Raw genomic sequence first — 21,810 nt, forward strand, 5'->3', positions numbered from 1 at the left:
GACAGGCTAAATTAAGGTTTGCTTTTATGGTTCACATTTGGTGACCAAATATATACATTTTACCATTTTTCCACTTTCATGTACTTATGCCTGGACGTCTGTATGGCTGGGTCAATCCTCATACCAACTTTCCTCGGTCTGCCATTTATGACACCTCGCCTGACCCTCGGACCCTTTGGGCCTCATTCCCCCCATCCTCTAAGTGCTTCCTATCTTCATTTTCCTCCGAGAAAATTCCTCCAATAAAATGACCTTTCCAATCTACAAGTGACCAATCACGTCTCCTTTTATTCATTCCCACCCCTTGCAGAATTTCCCTTTTCAAATCTCCTTTCCTTCCCCTCAGATCAGTTCCGAATACGAGTTCATCGTGGAATCATCCATTTTTTCTACTTGCGCGTTCCTATTCTATTTTCTATTAATTTGTATATCTCTGTATTAAATGGAATATAGTTTACTTTAAATATCAGTGTTGTGTTAATTAATTATTCACATTGACGTTTCGCCCTTTTACTGCTCGTGTGGAAAAAATAGTTTTTCTAACCGACACAGCCACCATAACTTCAAGATACAACGGATTCAAGAAAGAATGTACTTTCCTAATGATGCCAAGGATCTCGTTGCTGACTGCAAATTCATTAATACCCAGAGAGTCAGTGAAAATTCCTTCGAATATTCGCTTAGCAGATCCTGAGTTCTACAAGCCCGCTCCCATAGACGTTCTGCTAGGCACCGGAGCAATACTCTCGTTGCTGACCGTTGGACAGATTGACCTGTCGCCGCCGGAAGTCCAGACCTATTCCTGCATAAAACTCAATTGGGCTGGATTCTCGTTGGAGCAATTCAAAGGCATCAAAGCTCAAACAGAATCCAGTGTCATCAAGCAAATTTCGATCTAGAAAGATTCTGGAACATTGAAGAAGTTTCGAACAAAAAAGCATACTCTGCTGAAGAGCAAAAGGCTGTGGACCCCTTCAAACAGTACCACAGTCGGGACTCCACAGGAAGGTACATGGTAGCCCTTCCATTCAATGAAAAACAGCATCTCCTGGGTAATTCTTACGGAATAGCGCTTAAAGGCTTCCACTCCCTAGAACGAAAGTTCAATAAGGATCCCGAGCTGTTCAAGCAATATTCAGCAACCATGAATGAGTACGTCCAGCTTAATTATTTAACCAAAGTGGAGAAACCTGCGGATACAAAATTTTATTTGCCTCACCATGCGGTAATCAAGAAAGACAACATAAAAAGCAAGATCAGAGTTGTTTATGACGGTTCTGCGAAGACATCAACAGGCATATCGCTGAATGAATCATTGATGGTAGGACCAACACTGCAAGAAGACATCTTTTGGCTCGTTCTCCATTTTCGCACTCATCAATATGCACTAGCAGGCGACATCGAAAAGATGTACCTCCAGTTTGGCATAAAGAAAGAGGATCATCGATACCAGATAATTTTATGGAGAGATGAAAATGCAGATATCGCCGTATACGAGCTCAACAATGTCACTTTCGGACTCTCATCTTCACCGTATCAGGCTGTCCAGTGTCTTCAGCAGCTCGCAGATGATGAGGCTCATCATCATCCCGTCGCTGCCCGAGTCAGCAAGAAACACATGTACGTCGATACGAGCTCGTCGAGCTCGTGAAGATATTTCGGCAATGCTCGCAAGGGGCGGGCTCAACATGAAGCATTGGGCCTCCAATGAACCCAAGGTATTGGAAGGTCTACCTCCAGATGCTATACACCAACAACTTCAATTAGACGATGGGTCAACGCTCAAGACACTGGGAGTGTATTGGGACGCACAGGCTGACTCCATTACGTACACAGTGAAGCCAGTACCTTCAGGGGAAAGGGTAACCAAGAGAACAATCATGTCTGAAGTTGCCAAAATTTATGATCCTCTGGGGTTACTAGGTCCAGTCATTCAGACTGCCAAAACGATCATTCAAAAGCTCTGGAAGTCAAGTTTAAGCTGGGATGAGTCGATCCCTAGCAGCATTCACACAGAATGGAATGCATATTGTGCTGAACTAAATCAGCTCAATGAAATTTCGTTTCCACGTAAAATTTGCCCATCAAAGGGCAAGGAATTGCAATTGCATGGATTCAGTGATGCGAGTGAGGTAGGCTATGGTGCCTGCATTTACATACGCTCAACAGACAGCCAAGGAATTGTGCACTCCACGCTTTTTTGTGCTAAATCCAAGGTAGCACCTGTCAAAAAAGTTAACATTCCTCGCCTAGAACTGTGTGAAGCGCTGCTGCTCTCCAAACTGTACCAGAGGGTCAGATCAGCCCGCGAAATCCCCATCAAAAGAACAGTGTTCTGGTCTGATTCAATGATCACGTTATATTGGATCAAGAAGTCCACAGATTCACTGAAAACATTTGTGGGAAATCAGGTTTCAGAAATCCAGACAATCACTCAGGGATGTGAATGGAGACACATTCCTGGCGTGAGTAATCCAGCTGATGCCTTATCCAGGGGCCAATCCCCATCATCATTCATGAGCAATGAGCTGTGGAAAACTGGACCATCCTGGCTGATAGAAGCAGAAGACAACTGGCCGGCTAATCCAATCACTGAGCCAGTCGAAGATTCTGAGGTCAAACGAGTCACCGTGATGAGAACTTCCCTGATCGATACAACACTGTTTGAAAAATACTCATCAATTAACAAACTGAAAAGAATTATTGCCTACCTTTTGCGATTTAAGTTAAGCAATACGTATAAAGGTCCAGTACAACCGGAGGAATTAATTGAAGCCGAGAAGATAATCATCAAAATGGTGCAAAGATCAACATTCCCTCGAGAGCTTCGTGACCTTCAAAACAAAGAGCCAGTAGGAGACAAGAGTAAACTGCAAGGTTTAAATCTTTTCCGGCGAGAGCACACATAAAAACTGTTAGAGAGGGGTATGCGGGTTAACGGGGGAGAATAAACGTGACACGAGAAACACTGGGTTTGTCACTATAAAAACGATTTTATTTCGCGTCACTTCTGCTTAAAATCATACACTGGTTTACAATTATGTGCGTTGCACTTGAGCCTCGAACAAACAGTTAAATATTGAACGCGGTAGAGACGTATTTGGTGACAGAGATATAACACCACTACAGATCACCAAGAGAGCACGTTGAGAAGTGACCTCCGGAAGGGCCGAGAGAATTCCAACGGATGTATGGAACGTTCCAGATAAAGCGGAGATCAAAATCGAACGTTCCAGATAAATCACCGGAAACGGCGATAAGGGCAGCGCCTCAGGTGCGTAGCTACGCACCTGGATGACAGCGCGGCCGGTCAGGCAGACCTCGTCCAGGAGGTGCTGCCACCCTTAGCCAAATGAGGCTGTCGCCTCAACAAAATCCAATACTTGACTCCAGTGGTGTCATTAGAGTAGGTGTAAGGCTGAGCAGATCAGAGCTCGCCTACGAGCAGAACTATCCAATTCTGCTACCTAAAAAACATCATGTCACCGAAATAATCGTCAGACATGCACACCAGGAGCATGCACATGCGGCAGTATCAGCTACGCTATATGCATTACGACAGCGCTTTTGGATAATGGGCGGACGCAGCTATATTCGCCAACTCCTCTTCAAATGCATTCCATGTATCAGAGCAAAGCCGCCTGGTATCGACTACGTCATGGGCGACTTGCCAGAAGCAAGAGTCACCAAGGCAAGACCTTTCCTCGACGTTGGCGTGGATTACTGCGGTCCCTTCATGGTGAAAGAGAAGAAGTATCGTAACTGAGGGCAAGTAAAAACATACGTTGCAGTCTTTGTTTGCCTAGTCACTAAGTCAGTTCACCTGGAGCTGGTCAGTGACATGACCACGGCAGGTTTCATGGCAGCACTACGCCGCTTCATCGCTAGAAGAGGCAGGTGTCAACTCATTCAGTCAGACAACGGGACCAACTTTGTCGGGGCCAATAATGAAATGACTGAACTCATCACAACACTTCGTTCCGAAGCCCACAACAAAAAGGTGAATAAATTCCAGAATGAGAAAGGAATCAAGTGGCGCTTTATCCCACCAGCATCACCGCATTTCGGCGGCGTCTGGGAAGCCGCCGTGAAATCCTTCAAGCACCACCTAAGGAGAGTTGTGGGCCCAGAGCTGCTAACCTTTGAAGAATTGAACACGTTCATCACCGAGATTGAATCCATTCTCAATTCTCGCCCACTCACTCCAGTGTCATCAGACCCTAATGACTTATTGGCACTAACACCAAAGCACTTCTTGATCGGAGAATCATTAACGAATCTACCTGAACGCGATCTAAGAGAAGTACCAAACAATCGTCTCAACAACTGGGAGCTCATTCAGAAAATTCGCCAACACTTTTGGCAACGATGGTATAAAGATCACCTGAATGAGCTAACGATGAGAAGGAAGTGGAAGTCAGGCCAGCACTGAATCAAGGAAGGTGCTCTGGTCATCCTGAAGGAAGATAATCTGCCGCCCATGCATTGAAAGCTGGGGCGGGTCGTCCAAATACATCCAGGCAACGATGGTGTCATCCGGGTGGCCACAATCAAGACAGCCAGCGGTATTCTGAAGCGTACTGTGAAGAAACTCTCTCCTCTTCCAGTAACCGAACATGATAGAGAAATTTGAATTCACTTCGGGTTTAATAGACAGAAATAATGAGATTGTTGATCGGTATGACCTCTCAAAGGTCCAGGATGTTGCGTCGCAACATGATTAAAGAGATATGATTTATTTTAGCATTTTTTATACTCTAAAAATATTTTACTTTACTACTTAACTACTTTAGACCTCTGGCTAGGCAAAACTTAAATCTTCAAAAATCCAGAAAAATCACGTGCAGGGAAAATGTGAACAAGACCTTTTTTTTTATATATTGCACCTCGTCTCCTTCCTCTTCACCTTCATCTTCTCTCCTCTGCTGCCTTCCGCAGCGCGTCCTCTACCCTGCTCAGCCTCTCAATCATTCTCTTTTCTGGGGGCGCTCCGAGGATCTCTACCATCCCCTCTTTCTAGTGTCTTCGACTACTTCTTCTGCCCCAGTCCTTCCACCACCTCTCGTCCTCTTTCCTCATCCTCTTCATTAGTTCCCCACATCCGATGACATGCTCCATGTCCTCCTTTTCCCTTTGACATGCCCTGCAGCTATCCTCTACCATTCCCCTTCTTCCTCTAATCAGCGCGTTCCCGCATCTGCATCTAACCCATCCTACCTTCTGCTCTTCCTTCAGTCTCTTGTCCAGCCAGTACTTCCCCATCTCTGTGTCTTTTTTGATGTGTTTGGAGTAGTCACAGTACCTTTATCCTTCTACCCTTGCCCAGTCCTTTTGTTTCTCCTGGCCTTCCATTATCTCCACTAGTCCCTCTATCCTCTCCTTTATTCCGTCTACCTCCTTTTTCCACAGCCTTTCCAGTACCTCGCCGTCGACCAATTCCTTGAACTTGTCCATTACCTTCCTCCCCCACTCCGTTGGCTGTTCGTTCTTTATTCTCCTAATTTCCTGTCTTATACATTTCTTGGTCCATCTTCCTTCTTCCATTCTTCCTATCTTTACCATGAACTTTGCTGCTCTCCTGAAGGCTTCCGTTTCTATGCCTTCTACTCTCGCTTCTATCCTCCAGATGTACTCCTGTGTGTTCCTTGCCAGCCCCATACTTGAATTGATATACCTCCTCTGGACCCTTTCTATCTCCCCCTGCCTCGCCGATCCCCAGACGTCTGCTGCATACAATGCCGCCGCCCTCACAGTCGCTCCCATAAAATAGAGCCTTTTTCTCAGGCTCTTCAGCCTGCTTCTTCTCATCTCGCCCCATGCCTTGTTGATTAGCCTCTGTGACTTTCCCGCTACTTTCTTTGCATGTTCCCTGTATCTGTTCCCAGTTGTGAACCAGAATCCCAGGTATTTGAATTCTTTCACCACTTTCAACTTTCCTTTCCTTTGATGCTCCACCTTTCTTTTTTTCTTTTCCCCCCTTTTCTGAATACCATTATTTTTGTATTTTTCACACTTACTTCCATCTTATTTTTTCCCGCCCACCTCTTCATTGTTCTCAGCATCTTTGCCAGTTCCTCTCCCTCCTCCACCACCATTGCGGCGTCGTCCGCATATGGCAGCGTATATACCTTTTCCCCTTTCCTTCTCCCAATTGGCGTGCCTCCCGCCTGTTTCCTTTCCGGTGTCCCGATTAGGTCTTCTATAAATTGTGACGTAATTTCGGAAGGTTCACGGAACCCTCCGTCGGTCCGCCCGCCCTCTGGCACCTTAACCCCTCACAATAAAAAATACAACCACTATAGGTTGGCCACCAGGTCATTATACGGAATGACCACCGCGATATAACTCCTTCTCCCTTCTGCAGCCTTGGATTCCCCGGCGCTCAGTGCGGAGCAATGAAAGATTCAACACTCCGGGAGTGCTGGGAGAAGTGAAAACTTGAACTTATTGCGCGTTGGGCACTTTTTTGGGTGAGCATTTTTAGGTGCGCTCGCGACATGAGAAATTGCACATAAAAAATCAAGTTTATCAAAGCAATGTGGGCACTTTTTGAATGGACATGAAGTATAATAATATAGAAACTATATTCGAAGGAAGTGGTTTTATTTAAATGAGTAAATATTAGTAAATAGTAAATACAAAATTTATCGATTCTCATCCATAATTTCAACAACTCTTACATCATCATTATCAGCATTTTCATCAAATTCTAAAACTGAAACAATATGTCTATGGCAACTAAAGTGTGAAATGAACAATTTTGATTTAAATCTATTTATATTTCTTTTGAATACTGCATCACTAGTAGTTTTGTATTTTTTTGTGCTAAGATTGCGATCATTGGACATCGTTGAATCAAATTCTTCATATAAAACCGCACCCATTTTCAAGACAAATCTATAATCAAAAATAACAATGTGGAATTTTTTAAAGCTATAATCGTAGCGTATATATTTTTTCCGACCATCCGAATTTCCGATCGTCGATTCACGTCCCTAGTGAAATTCTCTACTAAATTGAGTATATTCGCGATTTTCCGGGTTTTCCTACTTTTCCGGCTTTCCCATAATTTTTAGCGATTTTCCGACCATCGAATCACGTCCCTAGTAAAATTCTCTAATAAAACGAGTATATTTTCGATTTTTCAGGTTTTCCTACTTTTCCGGCTTTCCAATAATTTTTAATTCTTAGCTGAAATGAGCATACTGATAACTTTCCTAATTCCCCAAAATTTCGAGATTTTCTGTAATTTTGTAGAAATTTATCAACTTCAAACTTTAAATGCAGCGCCTTTTTAAACGCTAGCGCCAAACTTGTATTCTTTCAATGTAACTGTTGCTAAAACAGGAAGTTGTTTCCCTAGCGGAAGAAAGAAACAGCTCATATACAGGGTGTCCCAGAATTGCACGTCCAAACTTTAAACTTAAGTTGGGGGTGAAATTCTGGATCGAAAAGACCTGAGCGATTTTTTGATCAGATGCACCCTCTTCAAGTTATTGAGGGTTGAAGTTGGACGAATCAGGGGCGTGGAATACCCAGTCGCACGTCGGTGAGAAAAACATGCCAGTGTAGTGGTGTCCCCACCATACCGTACTACTCCCCTGCGGCGGCAGAAAGAGATGCCTGGTGGCGGAGGGTAAGAGGAAGGGGAGGGAAATAAAAAAAATGAACACCTGCCCGCTACATAATAGTAGATTATGACATGAGGACGATAGGTTGAGGATTGTGAGAAGTGTGAAGTTTGCAGCACGAGGCGTGACAAGTCGCAGTCGAGGCGAGCCGGAGGCTTCGCCCCCCCCCCTAGCGAAAAAAAGAAATAGACTTAATTAAAAAAAAATTATTCTTTAGAAAAATACATAAACAATATCAACTAAAGAAAACGAATCTTAACGTTTTGCTTAGGTTCTATTGTCCATGGTTGTGTTCATCGAAAGAAGAAATCATACGATTGCAAAATTTATTCACCAAAAAACATTTTATAATTTGTATCAATTTAATTTTATAAACTTTTATAATATTAAAGCACTTATTAATCTTTTGGTATTTCGATTAAGATGAAAAGTGAAAAACAGAAATAGGCTTAATTTAAAAAAAATTATTCTTTGGAAAAATACATAAACAAGATAAATTAAAGAAAACGAATCGTAATCGAAATACTACCTCTTACCCTCCGCCTCCAGTCATCTCTTTCTGCCGTCGCAAGGGAGTAGTACGGTATGGTGGGGACACCACTACACTCACATGTTTTTCTCACCGACGTGCGACTGGGTATTCCAGGCCCCTGATTCGTCCAACTTCAACCCATAATAACTTGAAGAAGGTGCATCTGATCAAAAAGTCGCTCAGGACTTTTCGATCCAGAATTTCACCCCCAACTTAAGTTTAAAGTTTGGACGTGCAATTCTGGGACACCCTGTATACCTATGCGTATACTAATAGCGGTGATGCCAGACGCGGGCAAAAATCCCACGCGTGGGGGTTTCGTGCGCAACTCCCTCGAGCAACTACTGCTGCGGAGTGGGGCAGTGGGAGACGTGTGGGTCCCGCATCTGGCATCACTGTAAAATCTCATCTGTCGCGAGGACACGAGAAAATGCTCACCCGCAAAAGTGCCCAATGCGCCATAAGAAGTTTTCACTTAAAAAAAAATGAAAACACACTCAAGTACTTTGGTGGGGAGCACAATATTTAATAATCATTCCTCAGTAGTTTCGATATAAAATAAAAGTCATTGTTCAGTTGAAAATAAAATCCGCTTAAATTAAATCCGGGGGATTAACGACCCACCGGAATGAGCTTCAATTCCTGTCGTCGGAGTACAATTCGGTCGTGAAGTGGTAAACTAGGATAAGTGCATTTTTTTGAAAATGGGTTTTTTGTTTAAATTGAAGCATAACATTGTTCCGGAGGTCCTCACAAAAGGATTTAGCTGAAAATCAATTTTTGGTGCCAGTATCGAACAAAAATGAGGAGGATAAGTGACATTATGACAGCGCAAATGAAGATAAGTTAACATATCCTCGGAGGTTGAGTTGCTGGGAACGGATAAGTTGACTTATCTTACTATTTTTACACGACTTGCTGCATTGTTCGAAATCAACGTAAAGCGATCCGTGGCGTAGTTCGTTGCGTGCTTGCCTCTGAAAACAAGCCGCTCGAAACAGATCTGGTTCAAATCCCAATTGCTGGATTTGAAGCAGATCTGTTTCGAGCGGCTTGAATAAATTTGAATGAATTTTATTCAAACAATCAACATCAAGCGAGTTATAATTATTATAACCCGCCATAAAAAACGGGCAATGTTTACAAAATAAATCGAGTCAGTGCCAAAAAAGGAGGAGACAGAATATCAGCTCTATCGAGTTTTTTCTCTTCTCTACTACCAATATTACGTGGGGATAAAACAATCGACACTCAATAATTTACGTGAAAAATTTCAAATCTCCTATAACTATAACAAAATTCTACTCCCCCTGTCCGTTGCATACAAGACCACCCACAGCCAAGGACCAATAAAATTATGTGTTACGGGGGAGGTCAGTTGTATGTGAATTGTCCGAGTGCGAACGTCGTTACGGTGAAAATGTATAAGAAAATGAAGACAAAGAAACCCAAAGCTAAAACTTTGAGAGGTAAGTTATGCTAATTTACTTCAATGATTCTAGTTTTTATTTGCAGATTATTCACTCAATTATGAAATTGATTATTTCTGAAGGGTATGATTTTAAATATTTGATTTATTGTAAAAATGAAAAATCAATTTTGAGAGTAAGGGAATTTATTTGCAAGTGAGAAATTTTGTTTACCGAACGCAAGGCTTAATACCTTGATAGTTGATTAAATTTCTCCGTCGATTCCAAAGAAATTCAGATTATTTGTAATTTTTTAATCGCAACTGACAGATGATATCGATGACAGTGACAGCGAGACCGAGTTCCGTAAGGAGAAATATTGTAACAAATTATCAGCAACGCCCAGCAAAAACACGTGGAAAAGAACGTAGAGGTATTCTTCATTCAGTTGATAATGGCCATGGAAAATGATTTTTTTTCAGAGGCAATCTACGTCAATAAATTTTGTTCTCTTTTAGCTAAAATTAAGCGACAAGGGACTGCCACAGAAGAATTAAAGGATGACTGTACAACAAAGCGTGTGAGAAAACGGACTTGTAACTCCACAAATGCCAAAGACTTGCCGAAAAATACCGATGCAAAAACAAATAAATCTGATTATTTTTTTCATCCCAATTTCGACCAATCAAATGGTGGCATTTCCCGTCACGTGGTACAAGTAAGAGAGTTTTACTTCGGATATTTTTCGGATATTTCCCTGTTTGTTGCTAAGCAATGAAAATATCCGATAAACAATTTGTACGCGTTTCAAACCCCAAAACTGTCATTACAAAAAATCAAGTTCAAAGACTTTACCTCGACATGAGCAGATTTGGAGGAGAATTCTTGGAGATTATTGATCAAAAAATTAAAAATAATGTTCCTAATAATACAGTGAAGACAAAAGCCACAATTTGGAAACAATTCTCTGTATTTTGTGCAGACAGAAAATCTACACTGAAGAAGCCACAACTACGAGTGAAAAACCATACTATATGACGTGAAATGCCACACATTTAATTGTTTGAAATTGGAATGAAAAAAATAATCCAGCCAAATACCCCTCGACCTTCAAAATTAATCGGATATTTCCCTCCAGTTTCCCTGCGTAGCACCGATCGGGATAAGATTCGCAGAAAAACCCTCGCGCTTCGCGCTCGGGTTTTTTAACCTGCGAACCTTATCCCTCTCGTTGCTACGCAACGAAACTCTCGGGAAATATCCGATAATTTTGAAGGTCTTGGGGTATTACCACTGAAAAAATCAGTGGAGAAATTTTTCTGGGTGAACATTTGCTAATGATGGAAGATTCAGATGATGCTGATAATCTCGTCTTGAGTCTGGAGACGTTATCTTTAACGCAAGGTGAGGTAGCATTTGCCTTCCATGTATTCCACTAATCGAATTTATATTGCATGTATACTTATAATATTATATTAATTACAGATGCTCTCGAGGAATTTGATAAGCCAGAATCTACTAAACAAACAAGGAATAATCCAAAAAGGAATTACGATGAGCGCAGTGAAGACTACGAAACTGGTAAAAAGTTATTACATTTATCGTATAAATTGTGGTATAGGTAGTTGAAAATTAATGCCGAATTCCAGTTACAGAAAGCGAGTACAATCCGTGTTCGTCATTAGACGCCTGGAGTAGTGCACCAGATATGGAAGGCAGTTCGATGGGTAAATAATTAGAATTAATTATGAAAAATTACAAACCATGCCTGATCATATTCTCCAAGCATGTACACTAAAATTTAGTGCAATTCTTTTCGAATTTCGTTGGTTCTTCCGCTATCTTTCAGATTCAGAGATATTGTTCAAAACCGTTAGTCAAAGATGAGCCAACTTATCTCGTTTTACCATCTCGTTACAGAGATAATAATGTGATGAGTTTTTAGTAGAACCTAGCACGTATTTTTCATTTCTTAAATGCAAAGTAATACTTATGGTTTTTTCAAACTATTTTCTTGTACTGTTTTAGAACAAAACGTAAGGGACTTGTCCGACTCGAATAATAAACAGAATAGAAGCCCTTCTCCTCCTAAAAAGCGTATCCGACGTTACCTTCGACCAATTAATTCAACCGCAAGAATACGACGGAGCATTGCCAAAAACGCGGGTGAATTCTATGAAACTTCCAATGGCAAAGTCATAAGAGCACGTCAGCGTAGACCACTCGAGAATTGTAGAATGAAGTGTGCGCAACGAATATCTGATCATTCATGTGAGTCACTCAGCGTTGGATATTGGAGTCTAAGAGCAGTCCATTGAAGCGACGTAATAGGAATATCTCTCTGAAATATTCAGTCTCTATCAAGGGTGAAACAGTCCCGATTTGTAAAGCTTGTTTTCAAAAAATTTTTGACATTTCAAACACATTCATTGCTACGATTGTAGCAAAGAAACTGCAAACTTCAAATGGGATTCCCACAGAAGATAAAAGAGGGCATCATCCATCAACCCGGAAATTATCTATTTCAACGCGTGACACTATTCGAAATCACATACGGAGTTTCCCGGCTTACGAGTCGCACTATGCTCGCAGCAAAAACTCCAAGAAATTCCTGCCTTCTCACTTGACCCGAACTCACATGTTCAAACTGTATGAGGAAGCACATCCTGACCATGCCATTTCCAGATGGTCATATGACCAAGAGATCAAGGCGCTTGGCTTGTCATTCAAGGAACCGAAAAATGACACGTACAAAACCTGCGATCAATTCCAGATTCAACTGAAATGCGCTACTACCGAGTTGAAGAAGACTTATGCGAAAGAACAACTGGAATCTCATTTGAATATGGCCAATGCACCATACAGCATGAAAGCCACTGACAAGCAAATCGCCAAAAGCAGTGACGGTAGGATAATTGTCACGACGTTTGACCTGCAGCAGTGTCTTCCAACCCCGAGCCTACCGACTGGACAAATATTCTATTCCAGACAATTGTGGACCTTTAATTTAACATGCCACCGTTGCACTGATGGTAAAAGCTTCAATTAGATGTGGCATGAAGGAATTGCTTCAAGAGGTGCGAATCAGATTTCATCGGCAGTTTTCGATTACCTAGTAACACTCCCTGACAGTGTAGAACATGTAATATTCTACTCAGATTCTTGTGCTGGCCAAAACAAGAATTCAATTGTGGTTACAATGTTTTTGTGTGCTCTTCAAAAAAAAACGCACACTTAAAATTATCGATCACAAGTTTTTATATCCAGGGCACACTCGAAACGAGTGTGATTCTGATCACTCTGCCATTGAACGGACGAAGCGGAGGACGCAGCACATTTATATACCAAGAGATTACTATAACATCGTGTGAAACATGGGAAGACGCTACCAAGTTATTGTAATGGATTTGGAGAAGCAATTCAATTTCAGTGAGTTTCTAGCTACTGTGTAAGGAATTTCCAAGAATTCCTTAAGACATCCCGGGATCCAAGGAAAATATCCGGAAGGGGGTGAGTACGTCGAGAGAGAGAGACAGCGAGAGAGGCTTAGATATAAGTTAGGATAAAGAAAATAGGGAAATTAGAGTAATCGGGAGAATAACTCCCCAGATCATGCGGGGAAAACCCGAGAATTATAGAGAAAGGGGTAATAGGAGTTAGGAGGATCGGAAACATTAGGGATGCGGGGACCAAGGGGAATTCCCGGTTATGAGCCAAATTTACCGAGCTACGTGGAATTCCCTGAGGATCACTCCCCCCGTTTAGATTTTTTTGGATACGTGTAGGAGTATGAAAAATACCGCTCGATGTAGGGATCAAGAGGGAGGGGGAGATACGTTTTGGGTTTAGGGTGGCAGACCTAGGGGCCTAGAGCAGCCCTAGTAACCCCTAGGATAGCCAAAAAGGCTGAATATTAAATAAATAAGTAAAGTTAGATTTTAGGGTAAAATTTAGGGTTCCCATTTTCCTCTGATCCTCGAGAAAACAACCAGAAGGATCTAATCGCGTTCCGTGGACAGAATGTTTAAGAATAAAGAGAAAAATAATAATAAAGAATCATCTCCCGATCCAGAGATGCTAGGAGGGTAGAGTAACCCCATTTGAATTTCGAATGCGGTTGGCGCGCGTGCCTCCGGTTGACACGGAGACGCCAGCGCCATTAGTGCCGAGTGCGACCGCAACTCGCCTATTGCGATTATTCCATTGTCGGAAAACACGTGTGACGGACGCTAAATATTGAAGTGCAAAAATAAATAACATCTGAGTGCATTTGAATAGTGAAAACTCCTCGTCGACGCCACCTCAATTTAAGGAGACACCCTGGAGGCCAAAAGCAACAAGTTTGGGTCGAGAAATAAGGTCAGGGAGGTTATCCGTTGGATTTTTGCCGGTCGTCGCCGGTCGACAATAGAACACGTGGGTAACGAGCCACAGGTGAGATTACATCATTCAATAGTTAGGGTAGAGGTAAGGGGAATACTGTGATTTTATTTTGTTAATTCCTCATCTCGGTACCGTTAAAATTAATTCATAGTATTTTTTTTAGAGAATAAGATCTGTGTTGATGGAAATATGCCACTTCCCTGGGCGAGGGGGAAGCGGAGAAAGTTTTTGCCGTCTCCCTAGGGCGAGGGGAGGCGGAGAGGGAATCGCCCAAGACAATGGTGCCAGACGGCATAGATTTTGGGAATAAGCTTCAGTTTTTGATTTTGGACAAGAAAAATCGCAGTAGAGTTTTCGACAGAGAGGAAGAAACAGTTCGGTTTTGGACTCTGAAGCGTACGGTAGGGATTTTGATAGAAGAAGTGTCGGTTAGACCACCGAAGGGTACGTATCGTAGTGCGAGTGATCAGGGTTGATCGAATGCGGGGCGATTAGCTAGGAAGGTGATCGCGATGCGTGAGTGATACCCATAAGGAATCATCACGAGAATTTTTAATCCTCTGAGGTAATTTAGAGGAATTTAGAGAATTATGTTGCCTCCCGATGGGTGGAGGAGATTTCCGCGATATCCGTTTCGTTTATAGGGATTTGTCAATTATTTAATTGGAAGTAGGGATTTGCTCTGAGCGATTCAGAGAGAAAAACAATTCAAAGGGTTAATTAAGCTAAAATTTAGAAATTTCGAGCCTCGTCTTTTGCGTTATCTCTCTCGGCGGACTCGTAGGTATTTAAAAGAGATTATGATGTATCACTTATGGTTATTTAAGATTCTTTAAAGATAATAGTTTCTTTCGTTTCTGATTATGGTTAATTATTAAAATAATGTATTAGAATTAATTGAAACATTATCAAAGACATTAATTAAATTTATTTATTGAAAGTTTTAGGGGTTTTGTTATTTTCTTTTGTGGATGAAAGTCCGACGAACCACCTCCATCCGGACTACGCCCTCTCTCCACAACCTACCCCCTGAGCAGCGCGGGTATTCAAGGTCTTCCCATGGATTCGTAAGCAAAGCTATGTGTTTTTAGTTTTATGAATTTTGGTTTACGTTAAGAATCAGTTTATTGAGACTCCGGTTTGTCGTCCCCCGGTAAAAAGGACGGCTGGCGCCCAACAAATGTTGCTTGCGAATCCAGGGGAAAGGGCAGTTAACGGGTTTTTCTCAACCCCGAGGAAAAATCTCGTTACAACTGGTACAGTTCGAAAGGTAAATTGCAACGTAAAGGGAGAAAAAATATTATGGAGGAATATTCAGTGGCTCAGATATAATGCATCTACACTTGGATTAGTCCAATATAAGCATGGCCTCAATGAAAATGACAACTTTCACTTAATGGATATGAGAAGAAAAAATTTTTTACCCGAATTGAAGTTTCGCTGTCTTCGTACTTCACCAAATCCGATTCATAAGGACAAAAAGGCGGATTTGATGAAACTTCTACCGTTGATCGATGAGGACAGCCGAGGTTTTTACAGGAATCTTATTGTTGATACCGAGCGTAAGCCCCTAACGGATCCAGACATTATCTCGTCAAGTGAAGACAATGATTAAAAAGGGGTAGATATGATCAGCGTAATAGAATTGAAATTGCAGTGTAATAAATACATAAATAAAATTTTTCGTACGCAATTCGACGGAATTTAGGAATTGATTACTGCCCTGACACAACTAGAGGATAAGTCAACATATCTCTTTCCATTTTTATCGCCGAGGAAGATAAGTTGACTTATCTTTTGTTGCCAATCATGACAGTGGGGATAAGTGCGTGAATTAGGCGTCAAATCTAGTACAAAGGCTTGGTGCCATCGTTATTAACAAATAGCAGAGCAATAAATAAATATCCATCATTCGATGCGTGAAAATCCTCCTTACAATGCTGCAAATCGTTTTTCAGCTCTCCTGAAAAATTTGGATTTCTGCACTTATCCTAGTTTACCACTTCACGACCGAATTATAGTCAGGAAATTCAGAAGTGGACAATAGATGATACTTGATAAAACAAAATTGAAACAAAATAAATTAAACAATCACGACTTAAAGTCAACGCAGTCGTGAAACGGATAAACACCCTTGGGTCTCGTGACTCGAGTTAATGTTGTTAAATAGACAGAATATATAAATCGGAACAAGTCGGCTAGGAAACCCACTTGCCGTTAGTCGGAACTTTAAATAAACAATTCGTCGGAATGCTAACTAAAGCATTTGTCATAACGTTAAATAAACAATTTGTCATAACGGCCGCAGCCCCAAAAATTTGTCAAATACCTGAGGACTCGAAACAATATAATTCGGTGAATCTTCACACTCCCAAGGCAAAGGAATGTGACAATACAGGAAACGAGCCGAACAAGGGCGAGGTCACACGACCTTCACATTCCTCAGCCGATCCCCGTGGCTCGAGATAAAACAAATTCAAATATACGGTTGATAATTCCCATTAACGAAAAATTCACAATTACAGTTTTATTACAAATGCGAATTTTTAAATACGATAACGGAGAGAGAGACAGTCAGTTTCACATTGATCGGAGGGGCTAGAGATTCGGTGAGGGAATGCCAACCGAAAGTCCTTCAGGACTCGGATGTCCGGGATGTCCCAAAAATAAATCAATTCCCGGCGAATCTCTGCCCACGAGAGATAGTTCCAATTAACACAATACTTGAATAATTCAATGCCTGCTAGGAGGGGACGCTACCACGCTCACCCGATGTCCTGCGATTTCAGCAATTTCTCCGTCGCACTTGGGACCAATTTTCACACGTGCCCACTCACAGGCCCACCAAACGGGAAGTGATCGTACAGCACGTGTGCTGTACGCAACAGGTCCTTCACGCCGGTGATGATGGGAGGGAAGGGGGTAGTGGCGTCACCATCCGCCAATCATTAATTTTCAGGGATGCGCGACAGGTGCCCTGCGTCGCCCCGCATGCGCCCTTGGCGCGTAACACATGCGCCCTTAGCTTTGGACGCATGCGCCCTGCCCTGATAGCGCAGGCGCCTTTGCTCCTGGCAGCAATTCAGTGGGCTGGTTCCGGGTGGTTCTTCCCGACCATTCTGCCCGTATCCGGTGTCCTCCCCACGGCGAAACCTTCCTCTTTCCCCCTGGAGCCCCCAGCTCGGCTGGCTGGACGCTCCCCACCATTGGTCCTGGCCATCCATCCCGGAGAGCCTGAGGACATCTCTCGGATAGCTCTCGGATCTACTGCCGATGCTCTCGGGGTCAAAAAGGATCTCTCGCTGGAGCGTAGTGGGGCGGACATCCGTTGCTCGCCAGTCACCAAAAACAACAAAAAACATCTCCCCCTATACTCACGCTCTTCTCTTTCCCCGGACTCGCCACTGGAGGTGACTTCCCGTTTGGTGGAAGTCTCCGAAAACCCGCGAAACGATCGAGGACCCGTGACGTCAAACTACCTCGTCACAAAATATATTGAATAATACCGGGCTCAGCGGGCATCCTTGTCTCACTCCCTTGTCGGTCCGAAATTACTCCGTCAATCCTGTCCCTATTTTAATCTTGTTCCTTGTCTCTTCATAGATAATCTTTGTGATTCTCAGGAATTTTCCTTTTATTCCCATGCTCGCCATTTTTTCTCACAATTTCTCTCTGTCCACTTTATCGAATGCCGCCTTAAAGTCCACGAATGCCACATATAGTTTCCCCTTTTTCCTCTTCAGCCTGTTCCCTATTATTGTATTTAGCACAAATACGTGTTCCATCGTGCTTCTGTTTGTTCTAAACCCTGCCTGCGCCTCTGACAACTTCCCCATTCCCTCCAGACACCTTCCTAATCTTCTGGTCATTATTTTGTATCCGATGTCCAAAAGTGAGACTCCCCGATAGTTCGCCGCTTTGTCTACCTCTCCTCTTTTGTGGGTTGGGAAAATTGTAGCCGTTCTCCATCTGCCTATCATTTCCTCTCTTCTCCATAGCTCCTTGATCGCCTCTATTATTTCTTTTTTCCCGCCCTTCGGCAGGTTCTTCCAGAACTCCGCCGCTATTCCGTCCTCTCCTGCCGCTTTTCCTCTCTTCAGCCTGTTTATTTCCCTCTTTACTTCTACCTCTGATGTCTCCTTGTCCAACTCTTCTTCCTCCTCGCCCTCCCTTTCTTCTTCTATCTGTTCTGTTTCTGTCTCCTCTTCCTTCCCTTTCTCACCGAACACCTTTTCCCCGGTTCCTTTCGCCCCTCTCCTCGTCTGTTCTTTTGGCTCTTCCTCTTTACCCTCTTCTGCTTCCAGTAGTTCCTTGAAATGTCGCAACCGGTCCTCCTCCGTTATGTTGCTTGTTGCCTTTCTAGCCGATTGCCTAAACCAATTCATCGCCTTCCACCATTCCGCCATCGTCCCGCTTGCCATCATCTCCTTCTGCTTCCCTTAGTATCATCTTCGCCTGGTTGTATTCCCATTTGTTCTTCCAGTTCCTTTCCTTTCTGTATCTTTGTAGTTTTTTAAACATTCTTCTTCTCTCCTTCGTGTGCTCCCCATTATCCCACGGCGCTTTTTCCCTTCCGGTTCCTCCCGTTGTCATTCCCGCTTTTACTGTGCTTTCGACTAGCCTCTCCCATCCGCCGTTCACGCCTTCCTCCATCCTCCCCTCACCTTCCTTCCATTCTTCTTGCCATCTCGTTATGAAATCTTCTCTCCTTGCCTCTTTCCATTTCAGTCTTTTTTCGGCCTTCCTTCCCTCTCCTCCTCCTATGTTCTTTCGTCGCCATTCCACTTTGCAATTTATCGGTAGGTGATCCAAGCCCTCCTGTTCCCCTATCACGATTTTCCTCAACACATGGAGGAGTACGATTTCCATTCAGGGTTCCTCTCTCCTCCCAGTCTCATCATTATACAATCCAGCCCACTTTCCAGCCCTGCTTCTACCCCTATGAACGTTATTGCTCCCTCTGTGTCTCCTTTGCTTCTCCCATTCTGCATGAGTAGCACCTTCTCCTCACACCAACTTATTAGCCTTTTCCCTTCATTCCTGATCGTCTTGTCCTGCAATCTTCTTTCTTTGAACTCACTTAGCTCTTCCATCTCTCCTTCTGCCACCCCCTGCATTTCTTCAATCCTCGCGTTGAAGTCTCCCATGATGATTATCCTTCCCTGTTCCTGTTCTAGCTCCTCTAGTAATTCCCCCAGCTTTCTCAGCCATTTGTTTAAATTTGTCCTATTATTATTGTAGGTGCTTACTATCACGTATCTCTTATCAGTCTTCCTATCTCTTATTCTCAGTCTTAATCCATATGCCCACTCTTGCACTGCCCATTCTGCCTCCAACGATTTCCTCACCCCCATCAGATGTTCTCCACTCGCCTTTCCTCTTTTTTGTTCCCTTATCGCTTCTTTCCCGAACCACTCAAAATCTTTGTTCAGTCTCTGTTTTATATCCGTGCAAATATCACATTCAATTTTGAATTTCCTAAAGTTGTAAATTCTAGGAATCTGTCCTCTACAGAGTGATATTTTCGAATATATACTACACGCTGAGGTTTTCTTTGTGTAGTTGTTTTATGTGTTAATGTTTAAGAGAGTTGGAATTAGTATATTTGCTACACAACACCTTTTATTCGTGATGTCACATATGTATATTTACAAAAAAGAAAAGTGAACTATAACACTAAAAGAGGAGAACGGATCTCCGTCGAGATATTCCTGCAATGATGATCGCGACAATACTGACTATCGAAAATTATAGGAGTGGGAAAATGAATTTGAAATATTTGAGGGTTGAGGAAAAGAAGGCAATAATCCTGTTAATAAAACAATTATAGTAGGCTGGAAAATGATTACTGCTGTGTGCAATATAATATTTGGGGAAAATAATCTATAAGTAATCCTACGCACAGAGTTTACCGTCAATAAAACGATTAGAGCGGTTCCAAAAAAGGTACTGAAAAACATAATGAGCAATATTCCGAAAACATTCGAAAGAATTCTACAACTTTATTGGACCCTGAGGAATGTTTGAACATTTTAAGTTTTATAGATTTATTGGAGAATTTGCTCAAGGAAAAAAAATTAAATTATAGAAAAGAAAATGGGAATTGGAAAATTGCAAAATAAGAAATATATCTCGCGTGTTTGACACACAACATACTCCCCCGTTGAAAGCATGGCGATCAATTTTTTTTTGGAGTTGGTGGAGTCCATGGGCAGTGGTGCTAGTCGTCGAACATTCAGATCAACATCTCCAGTAGATGTTCGGACCTTCACCTTCCTGATGATACCGTCATCAGAGGGATACGTTTGGGTGACGCGGTCCATGCGCCACTTCAGAGGAGGTAGATTATCATCACGGAGGAGAAGCAGTGTACCAGCACTGATGTCGTGATGTCCTGAAATCCACTTATGCCGAATATTCAGTTCGGAGAGGTATTCTCTGTGCCAGCGGTTCCAAAAGTGCTGTTTGATTTGTTCAAGATGTTGCCAATAAGAAAGACGGTTGCTGGGTGTCTCTCTCCAATCCGGTGATGGTAAATCGGTGTTAATATCTCCATGTAGAAAATGTGCTGGAGTGAGTGCCGTCAAGTCGTTCGGATCAGAGGATAATGCGGTCAGAGGTCTTGAGTTGAGGATTCCTTCGATCTTGATGCACAGAGTGTTGAGTTGCTGGTAAGTTAGTGTTTAGTTCCAATGTCGTTCATTGGAAATTACCTAGCCTTTCCTTACATGAGGGGTATTGCGATGGAAGTCGGAATATCCCTCTCTGTTTTCACGAACGGCGACTCGGCCCTCCCCGCTCCGGCCGGGCGCACACGTTTGTCTCCGGCCCGTGCGCGGCGACTATTTGGGACTCAAATAGTTCGTTGCGCGTGCGCTTTGGCGCTTCGGGTGTTCTCGGTCTCGGGGATGGTTGGGTCTTCATCCGGATTTACGTTTTTGCTCTCTCTCTTCTCGACAAAGTGTAAAGTGAAAGTCGTGCTTTTTCGCGGATCTCTTTACTCAATAATTATCCTTTGATATTTGTGCAATCGAGAACCAAACTTATTAAATAATTAGATATAATTAAAGACGAAACGGTCGTCGTCACTGATCCATGTATATTTTTGTAGTATTCTATAAATTTTATTGGACAAAACATAAACGAAAACTAACCTCCTGGGTAACCCCCAGGATATCATCACGTGAGAGTTCTCGCAATTATCAAGTGGTACCACATATCGAAGTTGGATACCAAATTTAAGATTTGATCCAACGAAACCGATCTGTTTTATCATAGTTATATTTTTTAAGTTAAAAGTGTGTATGTGCCAAGTTTGTGTGGGCTGCAGCCAAATTAATATCTAAATAATTAGTGCTAAGTTGATTGCTCTCGGTTGTTGTATTAACTATTTAAATATATCTTGGGTTTTTTGTGCCGTAACGGCTTGCTCCCAAACCAAAAACTGTATTCATTGATCATTTTTAAACAAATCTTCAAGACAACCTAACCTTAAAAAATCCTATTGCAACTGTCATACCACCTAGGGTATGACAGTATAGTTCAAAACATTTCAGTTAGCAACTCATTCCCGATGACCTTCTTCATGTGCTGCTTGTATGATTTAACGGCAGCTTCCCAAATGCTACCGCAGTGTGGAGATACAGGGGGAATGAAGTCCCATTCGATGCTGTGATTAGCGAGATGCCGATGGATAGAGTCAGCATGATTTTTGTTATTGAGGAGAGCGTAGAGATCCTTCAGTTCTCTACGTGCGCCAATAAATATCGTTGCGTTGTCGGAGTGAAGAGCCTTACAAGACGGATGTCGGGAAAGAAATCGACCGAGGGTAGCAAGAAATTCCTTCCTGGTCATG

General features: G+C 42.5%; 5 protein-coding genes across 5 annotated transcripts; 4 read left to right on the forward strand and 1 right to left on the reverse strand.

Moving 5' to 3' along the window:
- The first annotated feature begins 1,012 nt into the window (after positions 1-1,012).
- Positions 1,013-1,651, forward strand: LOC135169134 (uncharacterized). The gene has a single exon (XM_064133870.1). It carries the CDS (start codon positions 1,013-1,015, stop codon positions 1,649-1,651), a length of 639 nt encoding a protein of 212 aa, XP_063989940.1.
- Positions 1,652-1,664: 13 nt separating this feature from the next.
- On the forward strand, positions 1,665-2,909 carry LOC135169136 (uncharacterized). Its single transcript, XM_064133871.1, has one exon. It carries the CDS (start codon positions 1,665-1,667, stop codon positions 2,907-2,909), a length of 1,245 nt encoding a protein of 414 aa, XP_063989941.1.
- A 443-nt stretch (positions 2,910-3,352) lies between these two features.
- LOC135169137 (uncharacterized) lies at positions 3,353-4,724 on the forward strand. The gene is made up of 4 exons (XM_064133872.1): positions 3,353-3,758; positions 3,807-4,421; positions 4,493-4,606; positions 4,654-4,724. The coding sequence occupies exons 1-4, from the start codon at positions 3,353-3,355 to the stop codon at positions 4,722-4,724; spliced, it is 1,206 nt and encodes a 401-aa protein (XP_063989942.1).
- Positions 4,725-11,284: 6,560 nt separating this feature from the next.
- Positions 11,285-12,943, forward strand: LOC135169138 (uncharacterized). Its single transcript, XM_064133873.1, has 3 exons — positions 11,285-11,299; positions 11,601-12,604; positions 12,840-12,943. Exons 2-3 carry the CDS (start codon positions 12,211-12,213, stop codon positions 12,941-12,943), a joined length of 498 nt encoding a protein of 165 aa, XP_063989943.1. The 5' UTR covers positions 11,285-11,299; positions 11,601-12,210.
- Positions 12,944-17,614: 4,671 nt separating this feature from the next.
- Positions 17,615-18,361, reverse strand: LOC135169139 (uncharacterized). Its single transcript, XM_064133875.1, has one exon. It carries the CDS (start codon positions 18,359-18,361, stop codon positions 17,615-17,617), a length of 747 nt encoding a protein of 248 aa, XP_063989945.1.
- Positions 18,362-21,810: the final 3,449 nt, after the last annotated feature.

This window comes from Diachasmimorpha longicaudata, chromosome 14 (genome assembly GCF_034640455.1).
Source record: "Diachasmimorpha longicaudata isolate KC_UGA_2023 chromosome 14, iyDiaLong2, whole genome shotgun sequence".
NCBI lineage: Eukaryota > Metazoa > Arthropoda > Insecta > Hymenoptera > Braconidae > Diachasmimorpha > Diachasmimorpha longicaudata.